Source organism: Heteronotia binoei, chromosome 13 (genome assembly GCF_032191835.1).
Source record: "Heteronotia binoei isolate CCM8104 ecotype False Entrance Well chromosome 13, APGP_CSIRO_Hbin_v1, whole genome shotgun sequence".
NCBI classification, from domain to species: Eukaryota; Metazoa; Chordata; class Lepidosauria; order Squamata; family Gekkonidae; genus Heteronotia; species Heteronotia binoei.
Genome location: NC_083235.1, coordinates 31,272,288 through 31,299,211, shown reverse-complemented (window position 1 = coordinate 31,299,211; position 26,924 = coordinate 31,272,288). Strand labels below are relative to the sequence as shown.

General features: G+C 45.2%; 1 protein-coding gene across 25 annotated transcripts; it reads left to right on the top strand.

The window, feature by feature from the left end:
- PCBP2 (poly(rC) binding protein 2) lies at positions 1-26,924 on the top strand. Of its 25 annotated transcripts, none has more exons than XM_060252775.1 (15): positions 7-275; positions 2,799-2,936; positions 3,338-3,361; positions 3,459-3,491; positions 3,967-4,083; positions 7,919-8,050; positions 9,890-10,018; positions 11,280-11,354; positions 13,072-13,158; positions 14,009-14,050; positions 15,269-15,341; positions 15,695-15,733; positions 16,547-16,602; positions 18,608-18,777; positions 21,815-23,340. In XM_060252775.1, the coding sequence occupies exons 2-15, from the start codon at positions 2,868-2,870 to the stop codon at positions 22,143-22,145; spliced, it is 1,377 nt and encodes a 458-aa protein (XP_060108758.1). In that variant the 5' UTR covers positions 7-275; positions 2,799-2,867; the 3' UTR covers positions 22,146-23,340. The 25 variants fall into 25 exon arrangements, with proteins under 25 accessions (XP_060108778.1, XP_060108768.1, XP_060108767.1 ...); XM_060252776.1 differs by having other exon boundaries at positions 8-275; positions 16,550-16,602; XM_060252793.1 differs by lacking the exon at positions 21,815-23,340 and adding an exon at positions 26,524-26,924 and having other exon boundaries at positions 18-275; positions 16,550-16,602.

Sequence of the window (26,924 nt, the reverse complement as noted above, 5' to 3'; positions counted from 1 at the left end):
CCAGCTCCCCCTCCCAGACCCGCCGAGGCCGCCGCCGCAAGAGCAGCTGTCGCAGCCCCTTCCCGCTGCCCTTGCCCTCCTCCCGCCGCCGCCATCCCGCCCGCCCGCCCCGGCTCTCTCCTCTTCCCCTCCCCCCGTCCCGCTCCCTCCGCCCGCCCCGGAGACCCGCGCACCGCCCGCCCTCCCTCCTCCCGCTCCCCCCGTCCCATCCCCTTCCCCCCTGCCCGAGAGAGTGAGCGAACGCGCGCGCGGCCGGGCCCAGCCACCCCCGCCAGGTAAGGGCTCCCCTCCCCCACCCCTTCGACTAGCATTCATTCCACCCACCCCGCGCTCCCTATCCGAATCCCCGGCCTCGCGTAGCGTGCTTCCCCGTCGACCCTGCTACCAAGCCCGGCCGGGTTGCTACGCCAGCCCGGGGATGGGGCCGCGGCCTACTGCGGCCTAGTCCCGCCCGAGTGCGTGTGTGAGGCGCCAGGCGGCGGGACAGCGAGGGGGAAGGGGCGGTTCGGCAGCCTCCACCTGCGTTCCGGGGAGCAGCAGGCCTCGCGCTCTATGGGATGGAGGGCGCGCAGGAGGAGAAGAGGCCAACGGGGAGGCCGGAGAGCGCGTGTGGGGGGGGCGCTGTTGCTGCGTCACATTGGGAGGGAAGCTGGGCCCAGGCCCGGCCGCGCGCTGAGGGAAGGGGGAGGGGCGAAGGTTCTGCCCTGCGGAGGGTGGGGGGAGGAGGAGGCGTTGACGCGAACGCGGCCGGCTGGGCTGGGAGAATGGAGGAGGAGGAGGAGGCCCGCTGGCGGGTGCAAGAAGGCGGCGGCGAGTGGCTGTGTCTACCCGCTCGAGGGGAAAGAGAAGCAGCGGAGTTAATGCGCGCCGTCCTCCTTTCTAGGCCAGAGCAGCACAGCGCCCTCTTCCCTCTTGTTTTTCTCTCTCCCTTTTCCTCCCGTTAGCCGGATTAGCTCTCCATGGGAGGAAAGTCCTTGTGAGAAGTTTTGGAGCCCTGCGGGGTGGGAGAGGGTGGTCATTTCGAGCCTTTTAAGGGGGCCCGAGTGGAAAGATTATTTTTTAAAAGTGGGTTTTGTATATCCGAAGCTACTAGATATTGGATGCGTTCAAAAAAAAATTCTTAATTGGGACCGAAGATCTGACAAGGTTTTAAAAATGCTTTAAATGGCTAATTGAAGAACTGCAACGTATTTTTATGTAAACTTGGGTTTGCGATGAGGTAGCGTTTAGGCTTTACTTCATTTTGCTGAAAAGAGAGCAGGACAAATTTGGGATGGGAGTTAATTCAGGGGTTTTAGGGTAGGGTGAAATGCTCCTAATAGGATTTTCTGGTATTAGGCTTATGCTAATTGGAAGATTGGCCTGTATAATTCCTTATGAGACTGAAATGTGGTTTTAGACCACTACTTTCCTTTCCCCCAAAAAATTCCAAACGGTCTTAGTGAGTAAGCTGAAATCTGTGGCATGCATAAGCTGTTAGTTTCGGAAAGCTGTAGTGTTTGGAGTTTCTGCCCACCTCCAACATGGAAGTAAATCAGACAGCTAAATAATGATAAATAATGGTGTTGGTTGACTGTAAATTATATACACTTAAGTATATGAAACCAACGTGCAATGTGGCAAAAATCACAAATCTTAAATGTTAATAAAATCCATAGTCAGGCCCTTGAGGTTTCAGGGTTTTTTCTGATTATCCTAAGTGTTACAAACATTAAAATATGTTTTTTCAGCTTCATCGATTTTTCAGAGGTGCAGATGCTTAAAGATCCCTTGTCATTGAAATAAAGGATAGTGCTTGTATGTTTCTGCTAGATGCCATATAACAGGTTTCTGATTTTTAAGTCTCTGGCTTACACATTCAACAGAATAAAGTGGTGAAGTTATGAGGTATTAGAATGGAATGAATCCCCTCCCCCCCTTGCAGGGTCATTCAGATAGTTGAACTCTTAACTTGGAGACTTTCTTCAGGAAAAGAACTAGCTTGCAGAAGGAGGAGTGGGCTAGAAGACAGATCCTAGATTTTTACTTACAGGGAACTTATCTGAGGAGTATTGAAAATTGACAATGCCCTGATATTTTTTTAGGAGTAGCGTTCACTCTGTCTAATTTTAACCATAGAGTGTGTACTCTTCATACGTGGTCAGAAATACTTCCATTTGGTATGTGTCCAGGTTTAGAAAAGAGGTTTTGGGAATTTGTTATTTAGTTAAACATCAAGGGTCATGAAATTTAAGCTGTTTTGTTCTACAGGCATAGTGGTCCCCGCAATGTCTGAACAGATCTTGTGTAGACAAGGCTCTGAAAGTGAGTAGGGGAAGCACCTCTGCTGAAGTTATTTGTAGCCTGCTCAACAGTGGAGCTGGAAAGTGAAAGTGACTACTGATTTCTGTCCTAGGAAAGCAGGGGGAAGAGGGGGTCCTGCGTCAAGGTATTCAAGGGGGATATGCCTTCTTGGCTTCATCCTGGTGTGCTGCAGGGATCAACTTTAGCCAGTAGTCTCTAATAAGAATTAACACTTCTCGCTGCCAAGTACCACCTGATCAGTTTGTGACTAAACACATGAAAGGTGTGAACCTCTGGACATCAACCAGTTAGCTCCAATAAGCACTTGCAAATCTGTGTTTTTGACAGCTTGTCAATGATAGTCAGCTATTCCCTTCCTGGCAGAATCTGCTTAAACGTATTATGGGAGTACATTGCACTGGGACGAGGGGCGGTAGGTTTCCGTGTTTACTCCAGAGGGGAGGCATCCTTCCTTTTTTGATCACCATATGATATATGATTTTTTTCTGTTGTAGTTCGGTTTCCCCCCAGTGACCAAAGATTTGACCACTGACTAAGCCTGACTTAACTGAACACAGCTCAAGATGGATACCGGTGTTATCGAAGGAGGTTTAAATGTCACACTTACCATTCGCCTACTTATGCATGGGAAGGTACATGCTCTGTCTCATCTTGTATGCCTTAGACCGAAACTAGGTCATAGTAAATGTCTTGGAAACCCAGTTGTCTGATCAAATTAAAACATCAGCTTGCTCTTGCGTGCCATGTTCTTTGTAGCTGTGCTGTATTAATCCCAGTGGAGGGTATCCATAATTCTGTAGCCCTTAATAAAAATTGATTGGATATATGTTTTTGGAGAACTGAGAAAGTCTGTTCCTTAACAGTGCTTTTAATTGGGCTCCTACGTGACTCTGTTTTTGTGTAACTAACATGCATCCCATGGTAGGGGAACTGTATTAAATTTTTTAAAAGTGTACACTGCTAATGGTGAAATATGTGTGTTTTGTTTGGTTCTGAGAGGGAAATTGAAATCTACTTTTTTTTCTTATTGCAGGAGGTTGGAAGCATTATTGGGAAGGTATGTGGTGCAGTTTAATATTGTTTTATTATTTTTCTTCAGATTAGTTCACTAATAACTAGGTTGTCCTTTTCTCTTTTTCTCTGTGTGTATATAGAAAGGAGAATCTGTAAAGAAGATGCGTGAAGAGGTAGGTCCTTGGGGAGGAAAGAGCTGAGATGCGGGCTAAAAATGCCTTTTAAGACAAACCAAGAGGCTTTACAATTGATAACAGCCATTTGAGTTGATGGGAATTATAATAAGATGAAACATATTAAGGATTTCTTTTTGCCTGGTCATAACTTGGATGTAGCAATGGCTGGTTAGTCTTTGCAAACAAAAAACTATAGAAGAGGAAGGGCTATGGGGTGGAGTGATGATAATTTGTGTTTCGACTTCCAAAAGCCATGGTAACAGGCTTGGCCTTTTGGAGTCTTTAATAATACAAAAAAGAACCATCTGATCCTTTGCCTGCAGGAAGTAGATCCTGCTGAGTTCAGTTTGGCTGATCCCTAAGCAAGTGTGCATTGGATTGCGGCTTTAACTAGGTAGTCAATTGTGGAGAAAGGATGGAATTACAAATGCCAGTCTTAGTTGACCTTCAACAAATTTTATTCCTCCTTTAGAGTGGTGCTCGCATTAACATCTCAGAAGGGAACTGCCCAGAACGGATTATCACTCTTGCTGGACCCACCAATGCCATCTTCAAAGCATTTGCTATGATCATTGACAAACTGGAAGAGGTGTGTGTTGATCTCATATTACCTAGTCCTGTTGAACTTGGGACGCAAGTAGAAGAAACACTTGGTCCTCCTTTACTGCAAGGACACCAGAGTAATGTGTGTTGCATAACAGTTGTGCGTTAAAGGCAGCAGTCTGGTTAAATCTTCTGATCCCAGCAAGCACTTCCACTGATGAATGGATTTGTCAGCGGGGTGCAGTTTTGCTGCCTGTCCATTCCCCTGTTAAAGATCAAAATGAATACTGATATGCTGTGTGAGGTACAGGGAACCCCAAGAACAGCATACGTGGCATATGTGCCATGGGGACTGAAAATTACCACCCCCTTCTGTCAGTGCAAATCCTATGTGGAATCCAACCCAAAGATAAGGCTAGTTGAGCTTTGTTCAGCAGCACACTGCATTCATTTGAGGAAAAAAACAGGTTTTCACATTTTGTGTGATAGACCGATTTTGGAGGGGTGTTTAGGTAAGTTGGTCTTAGCTTTATAAAAATGTGGTGTTACACTGTTCAGAGGTGTTGGTGTATATTGAGCATGTTATGATGTTATCCAGGAATATGGAGCGCTATTCATCATTGCTTTTAATATTAATGTTAGCCTGAATAGTAGCCTTAACTCAGCCTTCCATCCTTCCAAGGTTGGTAAAATGAGTATCCAGCTTGCTGGGGGGAAAGTGTAGATGACTGGGGAAGGCAGTGGTAAACCACCCCGTAAAAAGTCTGCCGTGAAAAGATTGTGATGCGACATCACCCCAGAGTCAAAAATGACTGATGCTTGCATAGGGGACTACCTTTACCTTTTTAGTCTTTGCTTTGTCTAATCTGTGGGCCAGTTATGCATTAAGCCCTTCTTGGAACCTAAAACACCAGAAACCCCTTTACAGAAGAGATAATAATTCACCGTTAGGGTGGAATGAAAGTTGATTTTTTAATACATATGTCGTGGTCTGGCTATAAAGTTTCCACCCATTCTTTGCTGAATTTTCTTCCAACCTAGGACCCAGGCTCAACCTCTGAGGCCACGCCCCCAAGTAGTCATGATAAAAGATGCAGTACTGTTTTCCCCTTCTTATTTATGACTTGATCTGCTGCCAGATTAAAATTTCACATTATGAGTTGGGTTTTTTCTGCAAATGTAACTTAAGCATCTGGTCCCTGGCACAAAGAGAATTTGCTCAAAAAAGGCAAAGAAAAGTGTGGTCTGAAGATGCATGCTTGTTTTGCAGGTAAGGCTTCAACTAGATTTCCTTTCTCCAGACAAGCATCATTGCTTGGGGAAAGTTCATACCCAAGCCTACTTCAGAAGCGGGCAGGGCATGGCTTGCCATCTAAGGTCCCCTTCTGTTGGGTAGGCTTCCTGTTACAGGCTAGAAAGCAATCTCTTTGTTTCATTAAGCATGGAACTGTTCAAACAAAGCTGCTGTGCTAACCTTCCAGTGGGTGAGCCCTGCAGCCTTCTCCCTGTAGCTCAGATGCATCAGAGTAGTTTCACAGACAGAATTCCTGCCCACAGAGCACAGCTTCTCTGCCTCCCCCTTCCCTCTGCAGCTCAAAATGCCCCCCTTCTGAATTTCAGCATGAAGGAGAAGGCGAGAAACTTGCACTCTGGAGGTGGAAATCCTTCTGTCTGTGGATGTAGGCCATTGTCTCTGTGCCCCAGTACATCCCCTATATGTGCCAGTTTTCCTGCTTCAAGGGAGGGACCAGCTGCATCTTGCACACAAGCAAAGCCCAGAGCTGGCTCCCACCTGACCGTACATGGAGCAAGGCGCGCCAGGCACCAGTCTCGAGAGGCCAGATTGCACAGAGGACAACTTCTTGCAAACCAGCCTCCCAAGCAAATTCCCCCCAAAGAGGTACTCCAGCACACACCAGCCAGTAGCAGCACCATCAAAATCCATCATAGTGCATCTGTGGCCTTGACTCTCCCCAGCCAGCACCTGAAAGTTGTTCTTTCCTGGCTTGAACCCAGGATGCTGTGATTCTGAGGAGAAATGGTTGCCTCTCAGCTAACATGTTACAGTTGTCATAGCAGCTGCGGTTATCTCAGCTGACTTTCTTAGGAGTCCCAAACACCTCTTGGGAAAGAGGGCTTCTCCTGCAAGACATTTGGGCCTCCCAGTGGCAATTACAATGCTTTGGCCTCACCTAGGAGGTAAAAAGACTGAAATGCCCCCCCCCCCATCCCAGCATCACATGCTCTTATCCAGATTGCAAACCTGCACTGTTACTCAATCTAGTTAAACATCTAAAGTAGTAATTGTAGAGCTGTGTGCCTTCAATAATGCTTGGGGGCAATGGAAATGTTCTCTGTTTCTTGTGTGCTTACATATTCTGGGTCTTGAATCACACTCTTTTCCCATATGGCCCTGCTTCCTTTTTTCTGCTGCTGATGTGTCTAGAACTGGGACAAGAGAGTTCGTTATTTGTCTTTGCCCTGGTTACAAGCTAACAGGCACACCTGATGGTAATGAGTGCCAAGATAGTTGGTTTTGAAAACTGGAATAAACTTTTTGACATTGCTGTCTTGAGCCAGTGGGCAAGTGGAATCAGCCACGAAGTACCTGCTGAATTTGTAGTATGCTGAAGATACAGTTCCTTTTAGTTGATCATGTTGGCGCTGTTTCAAGAGAGCATCTCCCCATTTGGTTTGCTGTTCCTTGAAGGGTTAGACTGTCTTTCATCCTTGTAAACTCTCAATTGTTATTACATTTGCCTTTCTCACTAAGACGCAAAAGTAGATTACACAGTGTTAGTCAGTGCAGTTAATACAATGAGATATCTGATAGGCAATGTACTAGAGCTAGCATTACAGCAATCTGAACTAACATAGATGTAAGCAGAGACAGACAGAAGCCACCTTGTTTTAGTAATGAAGTATTTCAAAAAGCTGCATATTGGTATGTCCTCTTTAAAACCAGATGACTGCATGTTCTTCTGCCACGGGGATGCTTCTTGGGTGGAGTATTCAGCAGTGTCTTTTAACTGCTGAAGTGCAGCCACTGAGCCTTAGCTGAATGACAGTAATTGGAGCACTTTCTGGTTGACCCACCTCCTTTTAAAAGGGTTTGAGCGGCTGTCCTTGATTAGTGGAAGGTGGTGTCTTGTTGCTTTCTGCATGGAGATTTGAAGCTTGCTCTGCAGCTATCAAGTTCAGGTTCTTAGGAACTGTAATTGGTACAGTTTACATTATGCCCCACATTTGAAGATACTGTGGTTAAGCTCTGGTGTGAATACATGATTTTCCTTTCTAATTTCCAGACAAATTGAAGCTTGACTTTATTTGGCCAGGTTAGGTTTTAACATTTAGCTGTAGTTCTGTCTCTTGTTTCATAGTGCAGGTCATGATAGACAATGATGGTGGTTGGCATGTACTTGTTATGGCAAATGTGAATAGAAACTTGTTTCCAAACATGTCAATAGAACTGTATGTTCTGGACACATTCTGAAGGGGAGTAAATTCTGTGGAAACTGCAGGGCAGACCTTATTGGTACAAGTGCTCCTTAAAGAACAAAAATCTCTTTGGTGTAGTGAATTTTTTGGGGAAGCACAATTGCCTAATTTTGGTTGCTTATGGGGTTTCTTAACTGACAAACGTGTATGCATACTCTGCTCTGAGTTTAGCTTGTAAGAACTGAGTCTTTAGGATGGTGTGCATAAGCAAACCAAATTAATAGCTCCATATTTGTTTGGATACAACTGTACCTGATCTTTTGGAAAACACACTCAGGCAAATGTTAGTGATCTGTGTTAAGAAATGAAATTGACAAAAATGCATATTTGAAGCCTCCCTCTGAAGTTCCAGTTGTTCAAAGTTAATGTTCTCTGTTTCTCAGGATATCAGCAGCTCAATGACTAACAGCACGGCCTCTAGCAGGCCACCCGTTACCCTGAGACTTGTGGTCCCTGCCAGTCAATGTGGTTCTCTCATTGGCAAAGGAGGCTGTAAGATCAAGGAGATCAGAGAGGTATGTGTGCTTGCCTTCCAGCCCTGTGAGGGTTGCTTGCTGCCATTTCCTAACTCCACACTTCCCTTCATCCTGCCTCCTCCCCCCATCCCACCCTGTGCCAAACGTGTGGTACTCAAATGCAATACATAGACTCTGCGTCATTCTGCTTAATACAGCCATTTATATTTAGGCCTAATGAAATTGAGACTAGCTGGAGCCAGCCATAGTGCAGTCAGGTGCTTTTTGTAATTTTGCCTTCCCCTTGCCTCCCTTCTGATCTCCTGATTCAGTCTCTTATCAGATAGGTGGCAGAACTTGATCAGGACAGGTAGAACTTTCCTGTCCTTGGTTCTGTTCAGATTCTTTCTTAAATGGAGGGTTTCAGGACTGTTCTGTTATATGGGAATGATGCATAGTGAGAAATAAAAGTTTAAGCATGTCCATTACTAATTTTGTAATAAAATCATTTTTTAAAAAAGATGAATATAGAGGATTAGAGGGATACAGTGCAAGTCTACATTGATCCCTGCAAATGTTCTTTGATGCTTTTTTTGCACACTTTTTTCCTGAACTCAAAATCTTCTGGTGTGTTATATGGTTTACTACACTTCCTAATCTTAACTGCAGCATCAGTGTAAAGTAACAGTGGGTGCTCATGCTGGTGTCATTTTGACATCAGTCGTAGTCTTCTTTTTAGAGAGGGCCACACCAGTAAGCAGATAAGAGGGCAAAAAAGGCTATTGGCGTCATGGGGGGAAATATTTAATGACCCTTATGTGTTTTGCCTGTGCTTTGTCAAGGGTATCTGTATAGTAATGTTGCTAGAAAGTTCACATACTGCCCAAGCAGATAAGAGGGCAAAAAAGGCTATTGGCGTCATGGGAGGAAATATTTAATGACCCTTATGTGTTTTGCCTGTGCTTTGTCAAGGATATCTGTATAGTAATGTTGCTAGAAAGTTCACATACTGCCCAATCTTCATACATACATAGAATATGACACATTGAATAAAATAAAAGGAATATTTTATAGATCCTTTCAGTTGCTTGTTACTTTACTTTTCCATATACTTAATGGATGCGTTATAGTTTTTCAATCTTGGCAGTCCTAGTCTTCAGGAAACACAAGTTCCAGTTGGTTTTTCTATGTCCTCTGTACCCTGGGCAATATGCCATGCTGGCAAGTGCTACTGTTTAAACACCACTTACAAATTTAGGACTGCTGGGAGGCTACCATCTCCACCATCATAATGAACTTACAAACATGGGTTAATTTAATCTTATGTTTGACCTGTGTTCTCTGTCTAGTGTTGAATCTAGATTGGATCTAGTGTTTTAGACCTAGATTGGCCTGTTTTCTTGTGCAGGGCCAAAATATTCCAAGCTGTGTCTAAGTTGAATAGACTACATTGATTCAGATGTGAAATCACTACTTCTGATGAGGAAATGATGAGGCCTAAATGCTGGACAGAATGTTAGGGGAGGTGTAAAAGGGAACTGAGTGATTCAGTCTGTTTAATTTTTTGAAGTAGACTTTTAAAAATGTCTACTTGTTTGCTATACTTGACTTCCACCTGTCAGGTTTTTTATGCCATTATGAGAGTGGGACATTTTCCCTTCTGGAAGAAAGCTAGAATTCTGAGCAGTCAAGGAGCACCAGATTGGCAGGCACGTCCTATGGATTGTGGTGTGACAATGGTCATGCAGTAAACTTGCGTCCCTGCTAGTGGCTAGCAGTAATTTCTGCACATCTACAAGGACAGAGGAAATACTATTCCCATCTAGAGCAGTCATGCTGTAAGACTGGAAAAAAGATTACAAAGGAGAATGCCTGATTTGGTATTTTTTAATCTTAAAGAGCACAGGAGCACAGGTCCAGGTGGCAGGAGACATGTTGCCCAACTCTACTGAGAGAGCAATTACCATTGCTGGGATTCCACAGTCCATCATTGAATGCGTCAAACAGATCTGTGTGGTCATGCTGGAGGTAAGTCTTGAGGGCAGGGGCAGCCCACTTTCTTTTAAGACACACCAGGCCACCCCCCCCAAAACCCCACCCCTTTAGAATTTTTATATATAGAGTGCCGGCTGCTAAAAACTTTTGAGCCTGCAGCAGAAGGGCAAAGGAGGCATTCTCACTGGACTATAGCCAGCTGCTTTCTAGATTTGGAACAGCTGATACAGAATTCCCTGACAGCTACCTTGGCATGCTTGTTTTGCTTCATAAAGTGGTAGGGTGTTTCAGTTTCTGACTTTCTAGCTGTGGTTGAAGTGGTGTTTGGAGAAATCATTGCCAACTTCATGTTGGAAATTGGGGTTCTTAAGAAGTTCATGTTTATGCTTGGAGCATCTTTGTGAGATCTCCCCTTCATGAGTCATTGTTGGAAAAAGTGGGGATAGCTGTCTTTCGTCGTAGTCGCAGCATGGTCATAGTACAACAGCATTTCCTGGGAAAGGGGTTTTCAGGCACTTTATAAAACTAGTGTAATGGTTATTGTGTCAATAGGAAGGACCCAGGTTGGACTCTGCCGTGGAAGTGGGTGACCTTGGGCCATTCAGACATTGAGCCTAACAGCTCTCAGGGTTTTTGTGAGGAAAAAAGTTGAGGAAAGGGAGAAGGATGTAAGCTGCCTCGGATACCTATTCAGGAAGAAGATGGGACTGAAATAAAATAAATACTCATGGTGTAGTTCTAATTAACTAGAGGTAATAGTCCTTGTTTGCAAATAAGCAGATTTTTAAAAGAGAAAGGAGCTGTGTAATGTGAGATTGAGGCATTGCACTGGGGGACAGATCCCATGAAAGCAGTAAAATGCAAGTAAGACAGCTGTCTGCCTGCACAAGGGCACCCAAGGTGATTAGGTGCTCAGCCCTTCTGTATTGTATTGATTGAGTGTGGGTAGCTTGGTCCTTGGCCGCGTCGCCTGTGGGCAATGCTGTGCAGCATCCAGGTCTGTCTTTTGCTTTAAGATCCATTGATTTTGAGGGAGCCAAAGTCTAAATCCATGCTCTGCAGGACTCTTGGTGCTGTGGCTTTTCCTGAGTGATTCTCTTGCCACAGCAGTGTCTCACACAGTTGCCCCCTCTTTTTTATCTTACAAAGAGTCTATACTTAGGTGAGCATCAGATACTCCTTGTGGGCCATGGCTGCTTTTCTTAGGGGCTTGTTGAATGAGGCTGTTGTTAGAGAGCTTCACACTAGAGAAAGTCCTTGGTTAACCATGTTTCCCCCCCCCTCCCCTCTCTAGTCTCCCCCTAAAGGTGTCACCATCCCCTACCGGCCCAAGCCATCCAGTTCTCCTGTCATCTTTGCAGGCGGTCAGGTAAGGCCCTTCCTCTTCTTGTTGGGCTTGGGTGGGGGAAGGAAAAGTAGTAGCCTATACCAAGCTTCAACACTGCTAGCACACATCAAACCACTCTATGCATGCTTATCACCTGTGCTGCCCACCTGGTCAGTGCAGTGCTATCTCTGCTGCTTTTGGTTTTGTTCTTTGGAGGCTGCTCTTGAATGTTAAGGCTCTGGTGTTCACTGGGAATTGGTGTAGGCATGTAGTTGGGGTTGCAGGGGAGAGTTCAGCTGGAATGGCAGATCTGTTCCAGGACCAGCCCATTCGCTAGCCTAAATTTGTCTCTCTGGCCTTTTAGTCTTGAGGTAGCATTTCAAATTGGAGTGATTGATTGTCATAGGAGTCCTTGAATCATGCAGAACAGTAAGTTCTGAAGCAGCTGGGGCCAACTACAAGAGGGACAGGTGATGGGAGGCCTGGAACCCCGAGCACCAATGAAGTGAGGAGGAGATCCTGGTTGGTGTCCTTGCCATTTTCTAGAGCAATTTGGAGCCTTCAAGGCAACTGGAGTGACACATGGGTATACCTGATACACTGCATGATACTGAATCTGGCTCAGTTTCTGGTTTAAGTAGATAAGCTGTTTCAGGTGCACAGGGGAGGGGTGGGGTCCAAGTGTAAGACTTTCAATATGGCAGGGCAATGTTGTGGACATTACAGGATGGATCTTCAGTCTCTTCAGCTGGCTGGAATCCTATTACAAGTATCTGAAGTCCATGTGACTGAAAGGGCTGTGTGAATGTAAGCAGATTCTGTAAGGCATACTTAAAGCCAGCCTGCCTTGCTCTGCCATTTGCAACCCTTTCAAGCGTAGAGGTCTTGGCGTGAGATTGGGGATTTGAGAAGCAAGAGTTTCAACTGCATACCCAGGGGAAAAGCCTCTTGCATGAGTATATGGAGTGGAGTTGGAACACTCTTGAAGACTTGGACATTTGACTGCTGTTGAGCACAGTGCCTCAATCCCCCCTGTAAGCTTTTTTTGACTTTTTTTTTGAGAAGGCTATGTAAACAGTTAAAATGTTTCAAAATTAGGCTTAAAGGTGTGTGTGGGGGGGGTTTGGGGGGGGAAGCCTAGAGCACAGGTGAGAAGTGGTGTTGAGTATTAATAGATAGCTTCAGCCAACAGCAGTAAAGGAGAGACAGGAACTGGTCAGGTTTGGTTGGAGTGCACCCAGTATTTATGCATTTATATGCCACTTATATTGGGAGATTTGGCTGGGGACTACTACTTGGAGAAAAGGTGCTGTCGTGGTCCCGTTCCTGCCTCAGTCCCTTTCGTCTTCTTCCCTTCCCCTCCCCCCCATTCATATTACCTACCCTCCAGAGGCTCTGACAGCTTGCTAGGCAGTGGAAAGACACGTAAGAGGTTACCGATTTGTTGTAGCTTGCTCACATCCTTGTGAGGGATTTTTGTGGCAGTGTAGCCCTGCTATGCCATTAGAGAATAAGGGTCGTACCCCTGCAGGTCCCCTTTTGCCCCTCCCCCCACAGGTGCAGACAGTTGGGGGTTTGCTTCCCCCAGGGAAATCTCGTATTGTCATCTGTGCTGCTGATGTGACACGAGTCGGAGTAAACCAGCATCTGTCTAGTATAGGCTAGCCCTTGATCAGAGTAAGTTAATTTATGACTTTGGTATTAGCGAAAGGTTTCGGATTGACAGCCCTGGAGACTGAAGTCCTCTATTTATCCACAGGACAGGTACAGCAGCGGCAGTGCAAGCTACCCCCACACCGCCCCATCAATGTGCCTCAACTCTGACCTGGAGGGACCACCTCAAGAGGTGAGAGGGGAGTTCAGTCTCCATGGCCCATTCAATCCTTGGCCTCTTTGAGACTGCCAACAAGGGTGGCAAGACTGGTGGTGGCGGCTTGTGCTGTGAACTCCTGTTCGTTGGGAACTGGATTAAGGCCACCAAACACTGCCTGGCAGGCCAGTAAGGAGCCCTTCAGGTGGGAACTGCTCGGTCAATTCCAGCTTGGGGCTGCACTTCTCCCAGGGCCCTGGAAGTGAGAGACTCGTATCCCCCCAGAGCCTTCTCACTTAGTGTTGAGCAAATCCCTGTAACAGTGACTGCCTGCTGGGTTGTTTGAGTAGAGTAATTCCCAGAACCATCAAACTTGGCTGCTGCACATCTCCTTATTGTTCCAAATGTGTTTCTGCCATTGAGAATAGTTAGCCAGCTCCTGGCTCTAGCTTGTCCATGGCAGGTTCCTTAGGAGTATGGAGTGCTGGGGGAGACTTAGTGGGGTGGGGATAAATGCCCAGCTGGCTCCTCTTAGCTTTTAAAAGCAGTTGGAGGCATAGGAGGTAATTCAGCTTCTCCTTGGGAGGTCTGGCTTGGAGTATGCATGTAGGGCAGGAGGGCTTGTAGCACTGTCCAATCCTCCACTACACAACAGATCTTCAGCAACCAGCTATTAATACTAATCCTTTTTGTGGTGGGAACCAGTTTCCCTTCTCACACCGTACACCTAGCCAGTTCAAGCAGCCCCTTAAGAGACCTGCCTTCAGGCTTCCCACCAATAATTCTCCCCACTCAGCTCTCTGGCTTCCTGCCTAGTTGAAAATCTGTCTGTCACTGGGTGGCTGTCCAATGGTTTTTAATAGGACTGTTTTCCTCCTTTTTGTAGGCCTATACCATTCAAGGACAGTATGCCATTCCACAGCCAGATGTAAGTTTTGTTTACACTTCTTGTCTTGAAATCACCCCCACTTCTCCCTTCAAAATTTCTCCATGCTTTCTCGACAAGCAGTTTTAGTCTGTTTTGATTTGAAACTGGAAAAAAAAATCTGACCTAAAAAACAGATTCCTCAAATTTTGTACAGTTATTTCTTTATGTAGCCAATCTTGATCTGTCCTCCTTTTTCTACCAGCCCACAACACACTTGCACAGCGAAGCTCGGTACACTTTTGCAAGTTCCAGTTTCGCTTGCCCCCCCTCCTGCCAATTCGATGTGAAGCCCCCTCCCCCTTAAAACAAAACAACAAAACTCCATGGTATACTGTCATTGTGGTTCTTGGTTCAGAGCACAGGGCATCTGGTGTAGTGTGCTTCACTGTGGTGGTGGAGGGGAGGCTAGCCTCAGACCTCTTCTTTCTTTAGCTCCAAACATGAAGCTGGATGCATTGCGTAGTCTCCGTAGGCGTGGCTAGAAGGTGGTGGGGCTTTCCCTCGAGATGCCTTTCCTTAATGCAGTTTCTGCTGATGATAAAGCCACTTAGCTAGCTGTTTTTTCACATGGCGTGAAAGGATTTTCTTCCCTCCCCGTCCTCCTTTTTACTAGTACCTCCTGGTGTTGAGCTAGACTCAGGTACTTCCAGCTTTTTATGGAAGAGCGCCTAGGCGTTCAGTCTCTGCTCCGTAGTCTGTTTAGAGCAGGGAACGGTGGGGCTGGGGTGAACTTAGATCTGGGGGAGGGAAAAGAGCTAGAAAACTGCACTTCAATACTGGGGAGAGCATCTGACTCCATTCTGGTCACTCCTCATGATATACCTCTCCCTTCCAAATGCTTGACAGAGTCCTGCATGGTGTAGTCCCAAGCACCACTGCAAATCAGTCTCTGTGTTACTTTGCCTTGTTTGTGCTTTGTCTCCTAGTGTTTTTGTCACAATTTCACTGCAGATGCCTTCTGTTGAGCCAGGGGACTTGGAGATGGGTGTTGGGGCGCCTGGCACCCATGGTGCTTTTCTTGTATCTGCACCCATCTGTGCTCAGGGAAGCGCTTGCTCCTTAACCTGGTCTTTCTTCTCCTAAACCTCCTGCCCCCAATGGGCAGCGCCTCATGCTCAGCTTGCAGTGTCTGGGGTTTTTTTTCCTTTTAAAATGTGTGCTGAACAAGTAGGTCTGAGAAATTCCTAACCTTTTGTTTCCCCTCTCTCACCCTTTTAGCTGACCAAGCTGCACCAGTTGGCAATGCAACAGTCACACTTTCCAATGTCTCATGGCAACACTGGATTCAGTGGTATGGAAATTCCTTCTTTCTTGTATAAGCTAGCAGTCCCAAGAGGTACCACTTAGCCTTTAATACAAATCTGGGTGTAAGTGCTGTTATCTTAGAAAAAAAACAATCCACAGGTAATAATCTTGGAGTGGGTGGGCTTTAAGTGCCCCTGAAAACAAGACACCAAGCGACTAGGTAGGATATGGTTTCCCCTCCTCTGCCCAGTCACCCTTTCAATAGGTTTGCCAGTTGCCTTCCGGCTACCAGGATCTGGACAGTTGTGCCAAATTGTATGAAGGTTTGTTTTTTCACTTAAAGTCTGATAGGGCTTCAGCTAGGACCACCCACACTTATTGTCCCTTGTATCTTGACAGGCGTTGAATCCAGCTCTCCAGATGGGAAAAGCTATTGGGGTAATGACTGAAACAAACCAACCAACCTGCAGTTGCTGTATTGTGTGTTAATTCTGGTGGGAGATTTCTTTTCCCAGTCAGCTGGCTCTGTTAACCATAGAACAGTGTAAAGAACTGCAAAGTATAGTGAAACAGTATAGGAGTGGCAGTTCACAGGCTGTATTTGATCAAACTTTTCCACCGTCAGAGAAAAATCCAGCTGGAATCTCCAGAATGTAATAGAAAGGATGGAGTGTCTAATCTTTCCTTTTCTTAGGAAAGCTGCTTGCTTGTGAAGGTCAGCCATGTACGTCTGTATATGTCATGTACTTGATTCCTAAATGTATGGAACAACATGGTTTTTGGAGCCCAGCACCCCTTGCTTTTCTCAGTTTTGCGGGTCAGCTCAGTGGGTGTATCCAACTACTCCTGTGTTCTGAAGCAGCTAGGGCACTAACCTACAGCCAGAAAGCCAGAATGGAAAGCGTGTGTGTGTGTGAGATTTTTTGGAGGTTTGCCTTTGCTTTGTGGGAGTGTAAATGGTGTTGCTGGTTCGTTCATCTCTGCACCTGTGAACAAGTCTCTTCCCCCCTCCCTCCCCAAACCCAATAAAAACCTGGTCTTTTGGTATCTGCTTCATAACCAGAGCCTTTAACTCCGTGGTGCTAAGGAAGAGGGGCCTGGGTTTTAATATCTTGCTCTTTCTCTGTTGGAAACCTCTTCAGGATAGCAATAAATCTGTGCAGCATCTGCTAGCCTGACTGCCCTGACCCTGTGTTCTGTACCCATTTGCAAGGCCTTGCATTGATATGGTTGGCCTTTTCTGTGTCTCAACAGGTTTGGATGCATCAGCTCAGACTACGTCTCATGAACTCACCATTCCAAATGATGTAAGTATTTTGCTGAGGTGCACAGAATTCTGGGGGCTGGGCTTGTGTTGTGATTTCAATGCCCTGATCTCCCATGCTTCTTCAGGAGCCATTGCAAGGAGCTGCTGGGCAGTTGGGAATGTTCTCACACATGTGGGTTGTGGGGGACAGACCTGTAGCATAAAAATGGTATCATCTGAACTTCTTGTACTTGGAACTTTTCACTCTTTAAAAGGGCTCCTGGGTTAAGATGGACTGAGATGTGAACAAAAAATGTTGTTTCCTCATTTTATTTTAATGTGAAAGTCGCACTGTAGGAAATGGGTGTGGAGGCATTTTGTTTCAGGCCGTTGAAGGAAATGGAGAGGAAAACTCAACATAGGTTTGAGCCGCCTGAATGGTCACTATCAGGACTTGCAGCAGGAACTCCTTTGCATATTAGGACACACCTCCCTGATGTAGCCAATCTTCCAAGAGCTTACAGGGCTCTTAGTACAAGGCCTACTGTAAGCTCCAGGAGTATTGGCTACATCAGGGGGGTATGGCCTAATATGCAGAAGAGTTCCTGCTACCAAAAAAACCCTGGTCAAAATAGTGTCCATGAAGAAGGGCAGAGTGCAGAAGCCTAATCCTGTTGCTGTGTCTTCCTTTTCCCCTTAAACAAAAACCCTGCAAAGCATACTCTTTGAGGTCAGTCAGGTCCCGTAGAGAAATATTTGTGCCTTTTGAGGATTAAAATATGTGAGAGTAAGTTGAGACTTTTGCCGGAGACTGAATCTTTTTACAGGTTTTCCCATAGCTTTCTTTTTTGAAACTGGGTGCATAAATATATTTGGGGCTGCACGCATCCCTCAAATTAACGCAGCTGAGAACAATGCTTGGCCTAGGAGAGAGTACTATAGACAAGAGAACAATTGAGACTAAACACAATTGGGTAACTGTCAAGAGTTTTGCAGCTTTGTGTGGGATGACCTCAGGCTGTTGCAGATGCTTCCAGAAGAAATAATGAAATTGGGCAGTCTGGTTAACTAGTGCAGGGGTTTCAGCTGGATTAATCCAACCTTGAGGCCCAAGAGCCAACCCACTTCATGCATCTTTGCTTTGCTCTGTCAGTGCTTTAATTTTCATACACTGAAAACCAGCTTTACAAATAAGGGGTTTCAAATTCTGTTCTCCCTTGGGAAATTTTGATAAGGCACCCTGATAAAACAGAAACGGGCAGGAGGAAGCTACAGTTGGTGAGTTACAATGATGAGCTACAGTGGGTTCTAGTTTTTTAAAAAAAAACCCTAGGATAAGGCTGAAGTTAATCTTTTCCTGCAATAGAAAAGGCATGAACTGAGTACCGTGTGAAATCCGTCCCTTGGTTTTTGAAGCTTGTCTGTTGCTCTTGCAACTCAAGACTCATAAAGGAAGATTGCAGACTTTCTTAAATTTGCAGTGGGTATGCAGAGGCTAACAATTCTTACCCAGATCTGTAGTCAGACTTCCAGTTGACAGCTGATACTTCATAAGCTTGCTACAACAATTTCCAGAGCTAACTGTGAATCCGGATTTAAGTTGTTCCAGAAGAATAGTGGACTACAGCTTACCTAAACCTTGGTGCTGATTTCCATTTGCTCCATGTGCTCAGTACATCTGCTTTAGTGAACTTTAGGAAGAACAGACTTCCGATTGAAAGCTCTCTTCCATACAACAACTGTGATGAATTCTTTTGGTTCTCAGAAAAACAAAGGTACAGTCTGTGATACAAGAGATGCCAGGCTAGACTAACCAGAAACGTGAACTTCTGTTATGCCCATTGGCACATGATTGCTAGCTGGAAGATGCCATTACATGCCTGTATGCAGTGTAGCCTCCTGTAGTGAAAGCATGGGGAGGTACATGTCAGTCTTCTCTGGATGGATTGGTGTTTTCCAGCGATCTTTCCTGTCTAGATAAAATGGCAATACAAAATAACAGGCATACGTTTGGAGCCTTGGGTTTCATTCTGACAAGCTGGGGTTTTTTTGTTGCTTTTTTTTAGCTGATTGGCTGTATCATTGGGCGTCAGGGCGCCAAGATCAATGAGATTCGCCAGATGTCTGGGGCGCAGATCAAAATTGCCAATCCAGTGGAAGGCTCTACTGACCGGCAGGTTACCATAACTGGATCTGCAGCCAGCATTAGCCTGGCTCAATATCTAATTAATGTCAGGTAAGCCTCTTGGAATGGCACGCTGCTTGTTAATGCATGTTTGAATTGCAGAACTGGGAAACATGGTGGATCTCTAAAAACCAGGGTAACTTTTCCAATACAAGGCAGTGTATCGGAACTGAGTTTTAGAGCCTTCTCCCTTCCCCATTGCAGATATAGTGGGCGGGAGCTGTTAAAACTCTGTGTATCATTCCTTTTTCTGTTGTGGTAATGGAGGTCAGGAAGGTATTTGATTCAGTGTAATGGAGGCTGACATAAATGGGATTTACAGAATGGATATATATGTGCCCTCTATGGATGGTAGCTTTCCTGCTTGGCCATCCCTGACTTGTGACGAAGCCAGTGTGAGCACTGTTGCTTGAAAGCCTTGTGTCTACACCCAGAGGCACTAAACTGGATTTATTTCTAAGCAGAAGCTGCAGAGGATGAAATAGTTAGCTGAAAAGGCTGGAAACTCTCAGAAAGAGGTGTATTTGTCCACTGTAATGCCTCCTGCAGCTCCTCTCCTCCCATGTGCCCTTGCTAACGGCAGAGCTTTTAGCTATGGGCAGTGCGCTGCGGCGAGCAGTGGCTGCTCCATGGGCCTTGTCCTTAAAAAGCCTGTTTGGCAAGTGGCCCTCTGCAGCTCTTTGCCTTGTGAGATCATCTGATCTGCTCAAAAAGTAAAAGCATCAGCTTAATGGAGAGCTCTGACTTCAATAATTAAAAACCCCAGCCCTGCGCAGCTGGCATTGCGTGTCCTCGATTTCTTTTCCCTGCCATCACTGATGTAGCTAACAAGCATTCACTACAAAATGGCAGGCTAGTGATTTAGATAATGGGGTTAGCTTTGTGGCCCAGCATCAGGCCTGCTGTGGCACTTTAGCAGAGTTGGGTGTCCCTGTTACCCTTCTGATTTATTTCCATGAACTGCTGAATACTTGGTGGCTCATAACCACATCAGGTTAGATAAACATGAGAATTTGCACCTACTAGAACTTTGAATGCATCACTGCTGCATTGTCCTTGATCTCTTGCCCTAAAACATTAGAGTAGCCTCCACTCTCAGCTGGCCATTTCAGGATCCCCAGGAAGGAATGCTGTAGGCCAGGGGTGGCCAACGGTAGCTCTCCAGATGTTTTTTGCCTACAACTCCATGCTGGCTGGGGCTGATGGGAGTTGTAGGCAAAAAACCTCTGGAGAGCTACTATTGGCCATCCCTTCTGTAGGCAGATGCTCTTTGGTCACGCAAGTCAGAACTCATGCATAAGAGCTGGTGAAACCAAGTGCTACTTCAGTTTTTTTAGTGCAGTTTTCGCAGCAGTTTAGGGCAGTTTGTAAGCAGCAAGGCATCTAAGAGGTGCTGCACTGAAAAGCATGGTCATTATTGGCAGACCCTCAGCTGAAAGCAGAACTTTTCAGATAGATGCGATGAAAGTGAATCCCAGGAGCAAACAACAAGAAAAAGATACCATTTTTGTACGAGGGAGTTGTATTCTACCCTCTGTAGAAACAGGCTACTTCTGTGAAGTTTGCTGTCATTTAGTACCCTTGAAAATCAGTGAACTGCCCTAACACATCTAAATCACAGAATTGAACTTGCGAGGCTGCAAGTCTGTCCATGTTAGATAGCAAACCTAAGGGTTCCCTTGGGTGTTGGATTGGCTTGTTCTAACCAGTGATGGTGCAGCATTCTGACATTCATTTTATTTTATTTTATTTTATTCGATTTATATCCCGCCCTACCCCACCGAGGTGGGCTCAGGGCGGCTTACAACATAAAAACCAACAGAATCCATTTAAATACATTCATGATAGATTAATAATTATAATTATACAATACAATATATAAAATACATAAAAACACATAAAACATACTACAATATGTACTATGCTAACCTTCCTTAAATCAGTTCTTCAATATTCCAGTATTAAATAATCTGGTGTTATAGATTGGAGTGTTCAGGCATTCTGATAGCAATTAATTATATGCCAGCCGGAAGAGGACTGTTTTGCAGGCCCTGCGGAACTGTTCAAGGCTCTGCAGGGCCCTCACCTCTTCCGGGAGCTGATTCCACCAACAGGGAGCTGCAATCGAGAAGGCCCTGTCTCTGGTCACTTTCAGACGGGCCTCCTTTGGCCCAGGGATTGTAAGGAGGTTTTGGGACCCCGATCTCAGCACTCTCTGGGAAACATGTGGGGAGAGACGGTCCCTAAGGTAGGCAGGTCCCAGGCCATAAAGGGCTTTAAAGGTCATAACCAGCACCTTGTACCGAACTCGATATGTTATCGGCAGCCAGTGCAGTCCCCGAAGCCCCTGCTGAATGTGCTCCCATCTAGGGAGCTCCCATCCCATTCAGTTTCAGACAACTGATTTTTTTTTTTAAATGCACCCTAGCTTGATGTAAAATGGCCGCCTCTGCTATGCAGGGACCTTCTGTATTGCCAGGGTGGAGAAAAGTATTACGTTAAATCTGAGTTTGTTCCATTAAGACTTTTCCCATTGGTTATGGCAGCCTCTGATTGGAAACACTGTTAGAATTCATTTCCTGATAAGTGCATGCTTCCAATACTGGCAGAAGCTGTAGGCACAGCTGCATGGGAGTGGGGGTGGAGGGAGAGAAAACAGAGCATCTACTTGTGTAGAACTGATAGGATTTCACTGCTCAACTGCATTGTTTCATCTGTTTGTTTGTATGTGTTGTGGCTACAATAGAATGTAGTGAGAAGCAGCGACTTTGTTGCTTCACTACTAAAGATAGCGTAAGCAAAAGCTGGAATTTGCTTGTGATGGGCTTGGGTATTAGGGTGGGCCATATTATTTAGGTTAGTGGACCTTGGTACACCTTGAGAATGTTGAGATCCCCTTGCAGCTAGCATTCTCTCTCCCCACCCCCCATCCCATCCTTCTTCTGGCTATGCTGTTTCCAGACCTCTTTCCCCAGGCTAGGTTCATGCGATATAAGCTGTTTGTGTCCTGTGCTGCTTTACTTTTTTTTTTTTTGTGGTGTTCCCATCCACCCACCCGTATTTTTGTTCCTTTTTTCCTCTGTTACAGTTTAGAAAGCGCTAAACCCTCCTCCCAGGCAGCCTCCGTCACGATCCCCGACCACCTCAGCATCAACCTCTCTCAACCCTCCACCCCTTCTTCTTCTTCCTCCTCCACCACCACCCCCTCGCTTGCGACAGCAGGGGTCTCCGACGCACCCTCCAGCCTCCCCAACCCTCTTCCGACCGCCCCCTGTGTCTCCAGTCTGCTTGGCATGAAACCCGTCCCTCTCCTGGCTCTAAATGTTGTGTCTGCTGCTAAGGGTGCCTCCACCACCTCAGCTGTGCCATGTGTTACTAACAAACTGAAAACGGAAAAACAGAGATTCTCTCCCTACTGAGTGTCTGCTTGTGGCCTTAGAGGAACAGCAGATTGTTGGCAGCAATGGGGATCCCGTAGAGGAGACTTGGAAGAGATTTTTTTTTTTTAACTTCGAAACAAAAAGTGAGCTTGTGATTCCTTTAGGATGGAGTTTTCTTTTCGATGGCGACCTCTGCTAGGTCAAAGACAATTTGAGCCAAGTGTATTAACCAGTTTTGGAGTCCAGTAGTGATCTTGATTATGTAGCTTGTAGCTGTTGCTTTTTAGTAGCTTTGTTTGCATTGTTACATGGGATAGGGGAGGGTGGGGAATGCTAGGGTCTGTTAACAAAATATTCACTTGCAATTTCTTGGTTGAAGCTGTGCAAAAAGAGGCTACTTTGGCCAAATCTGTTTCAATGTCTGTCCTTGTAATAAAGCTATCATGATGAGAAAGTGCACAGATGTGCCTGATTTGGGACCGATTGATGACCACATGCTGACTGAATTGTCACACAGCACCCCCAGGCTAAAGTTTCCCCCAATTATTTTTTTCAAAGAAACTGTGTCCTGGAATATAATTAAGTATATTCGCTTAACCCTCTTAATGGTGTTCCTGATACACAGTTCTGAATATGTGAACCACTGCAGCACATTCTTTTTTTTTTAAGGCTTTGCATTTTGAAATATTCTAAAAGGGTGTCTTCTAGTACAAGAGTCAAAAGCCTTGATTGTACACACACTGCTGATTGTCCTTGCGAGTGTTAACCCCATTTATCTTAATATAATTCACCTGCTTTGCTGATAGGGGCTTGATGTATTTTTTGTACATGCAACCTTCTCTTTGGGACTGGCAGATCTTTGAAAAGCCTTTCTTCATGCACGGATCTGCATGAGTCATTCAAGGGGGTGCACATGGCATATTTCTCACACATTGCAGTGAGAAGCTCTCCCAATGCATTGGCTGCTTTCTGTTCTGTAAGACAGAAAACCCAGAGTTCAGATAGTGCAGGAAGTTTAGTATCTTAGAGTTGAAGTTCAAAAGCTTCTGCCTATCTGGAGGCAGTATTGGCCTCTAGTCATAACAGATGCTTCTTGAAGCATATAATTTGTTCTGAGAGACAAGTGTGATCTATGGGGGCTGGACAATTGGCTTTGCTTGTCCCAGTCATTCTGCTTGCTTTTTCAAGCCAGCCACCTGCCTCTCTATCCTCTGTTAAGGGCTCATTTGAAGATGGGAGGGGGGGAGACCTTAAGCCAAAAACAGGCAGATGGTGTAACTGTACCTGAATGCCCCCTTGATCTTTAGCCTGGGGATGTTAACATGGACATTGGAGACTTTGCCTCCTTGAGCAGTCACTGTTGCTTACAGACGTTCCACAAACTCTCAAAGCAATGCTGAGTGGTGACATTTTGAACTGCTAAGATTTATGTGTTTATCCTTTTGTATTAAAGTTGCTAGAAGACATGGTGACTGTCTTACTAAATAACTGGGATTATACAATTTCACACTGCATTCAGGGAGATGGAGGAGCTATTGTGTGTGGGAGGGGGGAATCTTATCAAATGGTTGACTTATGCAGTTGTGTCAAACCCTTTTTCCCTTGAGTAGCAGGAGTCTCTTTTTTTAGTACTTGTTTCTGCAGTTTGACTTTCACAATTGTAACTTTTTAAAGAAAACTGTTCTGCTCTGTAGTGTAACCACATTAAGTAAAAATCGTCCACTCTTAACCAAGATTTTGGGCTGGCCGTCTTGTTTTATAGCGTCTTTTAGAGGCTGATTTTATGAGTTGTAACTTTCAACTAGTAAAGCTATTTGTGTATTTCCATGCTGTTATTTAAGAGAGGAACATTATGTGGTATTCAGTGTTCCCTCTAAGCTGAGTTAGTGTGAGCTAGCTCAGTTTTTTAACCTCCAGCTCACACATTTTTGTCTTAGTTCAGGAAGGATGGCCATAGAGCAAACTGTGTGGTAGCCAAGTTGCTTGCTCACAACTTTAATGCCAGTAGATCACAAAGTAGAACTTTTGCTCATAAGACTCCACTGCTTAGAGGGAGCATTGGTAGGATTACTGAATGATTGGTTCCAGTGGCCTCATCAGTGGTGTTAATTCAACTATTGCATCCCATCTACTACTTTGCACTCCATATGAAAGAGCTGAAGCTCTGAGGCAGTTGCCTAAAATAGAAGTTGCTTAAAATAGTAGCTAGAAGGTAATGCAGGAAAGGTCTGCTTCCAAAGTTTGGGACACATTCATGGAATAAACCCTTTTAAGGTACTCAAGTGAAGCTTAAGAACTCATGAAGCTTAACTGGGTTCTGCAGCTTGCTTTTTCTCAACATTTACCTCTTGCGGGAGTTGGCAACCCTGTGAGGAATCCTCTTGTAATGTAGGCAAGCAGGTTTAGTGTCTTGTTTTGAGACCACAAGTAAACTAGATGCAGGCATGGAGCAGTGTGGGATTTTGTGCTGCCAGTGAAACGCACGTTAAAAGACCAGATAAATCTCACTCTTAAGGTTTTGGCCTTTGTCTGCAATTTGCACCATTTCCTGTGACAGCATGGCAGCCAGCACTTGCCTTCTTGATTGCCTGTCATCTTACTACAGATAACACACTGAGGTTTTGCTATGCAACATGGTTACTCAGATTTAGGAGTGACGCTGTTTCTCCCAGCACTGCTCCGCAAAGTCTCTCCACCCCGCCCCCCAAATTCTTCTAACGGGTTGTCTGGATTTGGCAAGGCTTTGATTATCCTGTGAAATCAAGCTATTTAATGCTGGGTCCAGTATCTAGTGTGGAGAACGATAGGGCTTTCATTATAAAAAGGGGTTGGGAGTCCTTAACTGTGACCATCTTCAGCTTTTGCTAAATAATTCCCCTTTGGAGATGAATATGGCATAGTGGCAGGTTCATTCTTCTACCTTGCCAGTTCTCTGGCAGAACAGTGAAGCAACTGCCAAACTCTACAGCACAGCAAAGTGCATAAGCTCAAATGTTTCGTTAGTGTGATCTTAGGAGATGGGTATAGCATCAGATCTGACTTCCCCTCCCCAGGTCCATTTGTTTTAGTTTCCCCATTGGTCCTGCAGAACACAATGGGCTGGGGAGAACATTTGAATGACACAACCATCTGAGTTGTGCACATGTCTCTGATGGTATGGGACCTTCCTTTCTGATATGGGTTCATGGTGACCCTTCCCATGTATCTATCTGCCCATGTGGCTGGGTTACCTAAATGTCCTTCCTAGTGTATGGCAGGTGAATCTCATACTTGGCACCTAAAGATTTCCCCTTCTGTATTGGGCCAAAAAAGGTAAGTAGTGTCAACTGGCTGCACCTCTCTGGCTTAATGGGGAAGGGGACACCAGTTGGTAATTCCTGCAGGGTCTTTTATGAACATAAGGCTTGTATCAACATCTAGAAGGCAGTGCTGAATGTGTTCTTCAAAGCAAAATCTCTCCCCGCCCCCGCTATGAAAGCAATAATGGACTATGTTGTGAATTTCATGGAAAGTGTCAAAAGTGGTAGAACAAAATGAAGACCCTTAGTTTGGCCATCTAGCATAGGTTTCCATTAAAGGTGAACAAATATATTCAGAGTGGTTTTAGTTTAGGATGGATTAACTCTTGAGGCAGGGCCACTTTATAACCAAATTAGAAGCCAAATGCAGCCAGCTCTAAACTTGGGATCCTCATGTGATCATCCCAGAAAAGCAAGAGAAGTGTTAAGTCTGGAAGGAGAGTGAGATTTTTCTTGCTCTGGTCTGTGAGCCGAACTCATCTTGGCTTATTTTCAGTAGTCCGTCTATAATGAACCGTGCTTTTAAAGAGCTCCATTGCTGGCTGAAGCTAGAATGTATCTGAAGCCATTTCCTTCCACCGAATAGCTTCCTCCATGAGCCAGACTCGAATTGTTTCTGGCAGGAATGGAGTGAACCAAGGAAGACTTAATGGGTAGCAGAACATTGGGTGTCTGTGCAGCCCAGCGCTAAAGCAGTGTACTGATTATTTAGGTCACTTGTGGCTAGTACAGCCACACTACTAAGTGAAGGAAGGCATTCTGCTTGGGGCAGCTGAAGCTGTTGCTGCAAGTCTGGTGGAGGCTGATCTTTCCTTCCGGGCACTGAAACAACAATGGGCATCCAAGATCCAAAGTTTACAGCTGCTTTTCTGCATTCCCTGGCTTGAAATGGGTAGCAGAGGAGGGGCTGGCAGGCATTTCTCTTCAGGAAGATCTGTTCATATGATGCCCAGCCAAAGAGGACATGGTCAGCTTAAATTGTAGACTTTGGTTTTGTTTTTGTTTTTTTTAAATGTTTTCAAGTACAGCTGGGAGGATTGAGTCTTACTGAATCACATCTGTGACTGACAAGCAGTCTGCGTTGTTAAAAGGCCTTTAACCTTCTGTTCTCATTGTAGGCTTTCTTCGGAGACTGGTGGAATGGGAAGCAGCTAGGACAATGCAACCGCCTCACTCATTTCCCGTTTCTGCCGTTCATCCCCATGATCCATCTGTGTAGTTTCTGAGCAGTCAGCGATTCCAGGTTTTAACTAGTTTGTAAATTTTCAGTTCTACATGCTTTACCCATCCACTCATGATTTTTTTTAATCTCAGCATTTTAATTCCTTTTCTCTGTTCAGCTGTTAAAATGCTGATTCATATTTTAGTTTATAAGCTTCTACCCCTCTTCCCCTTCCTCCCCTTTCTTGGCTCATGAAGTTTTTCTGTTATGTCATGAAATGTAAGAGTGGAATTAATACATTTCAGTTTAGTTCTGTAATGTCAGGAATTTTTCAAAAAAATAAAAAGATGGACTGGA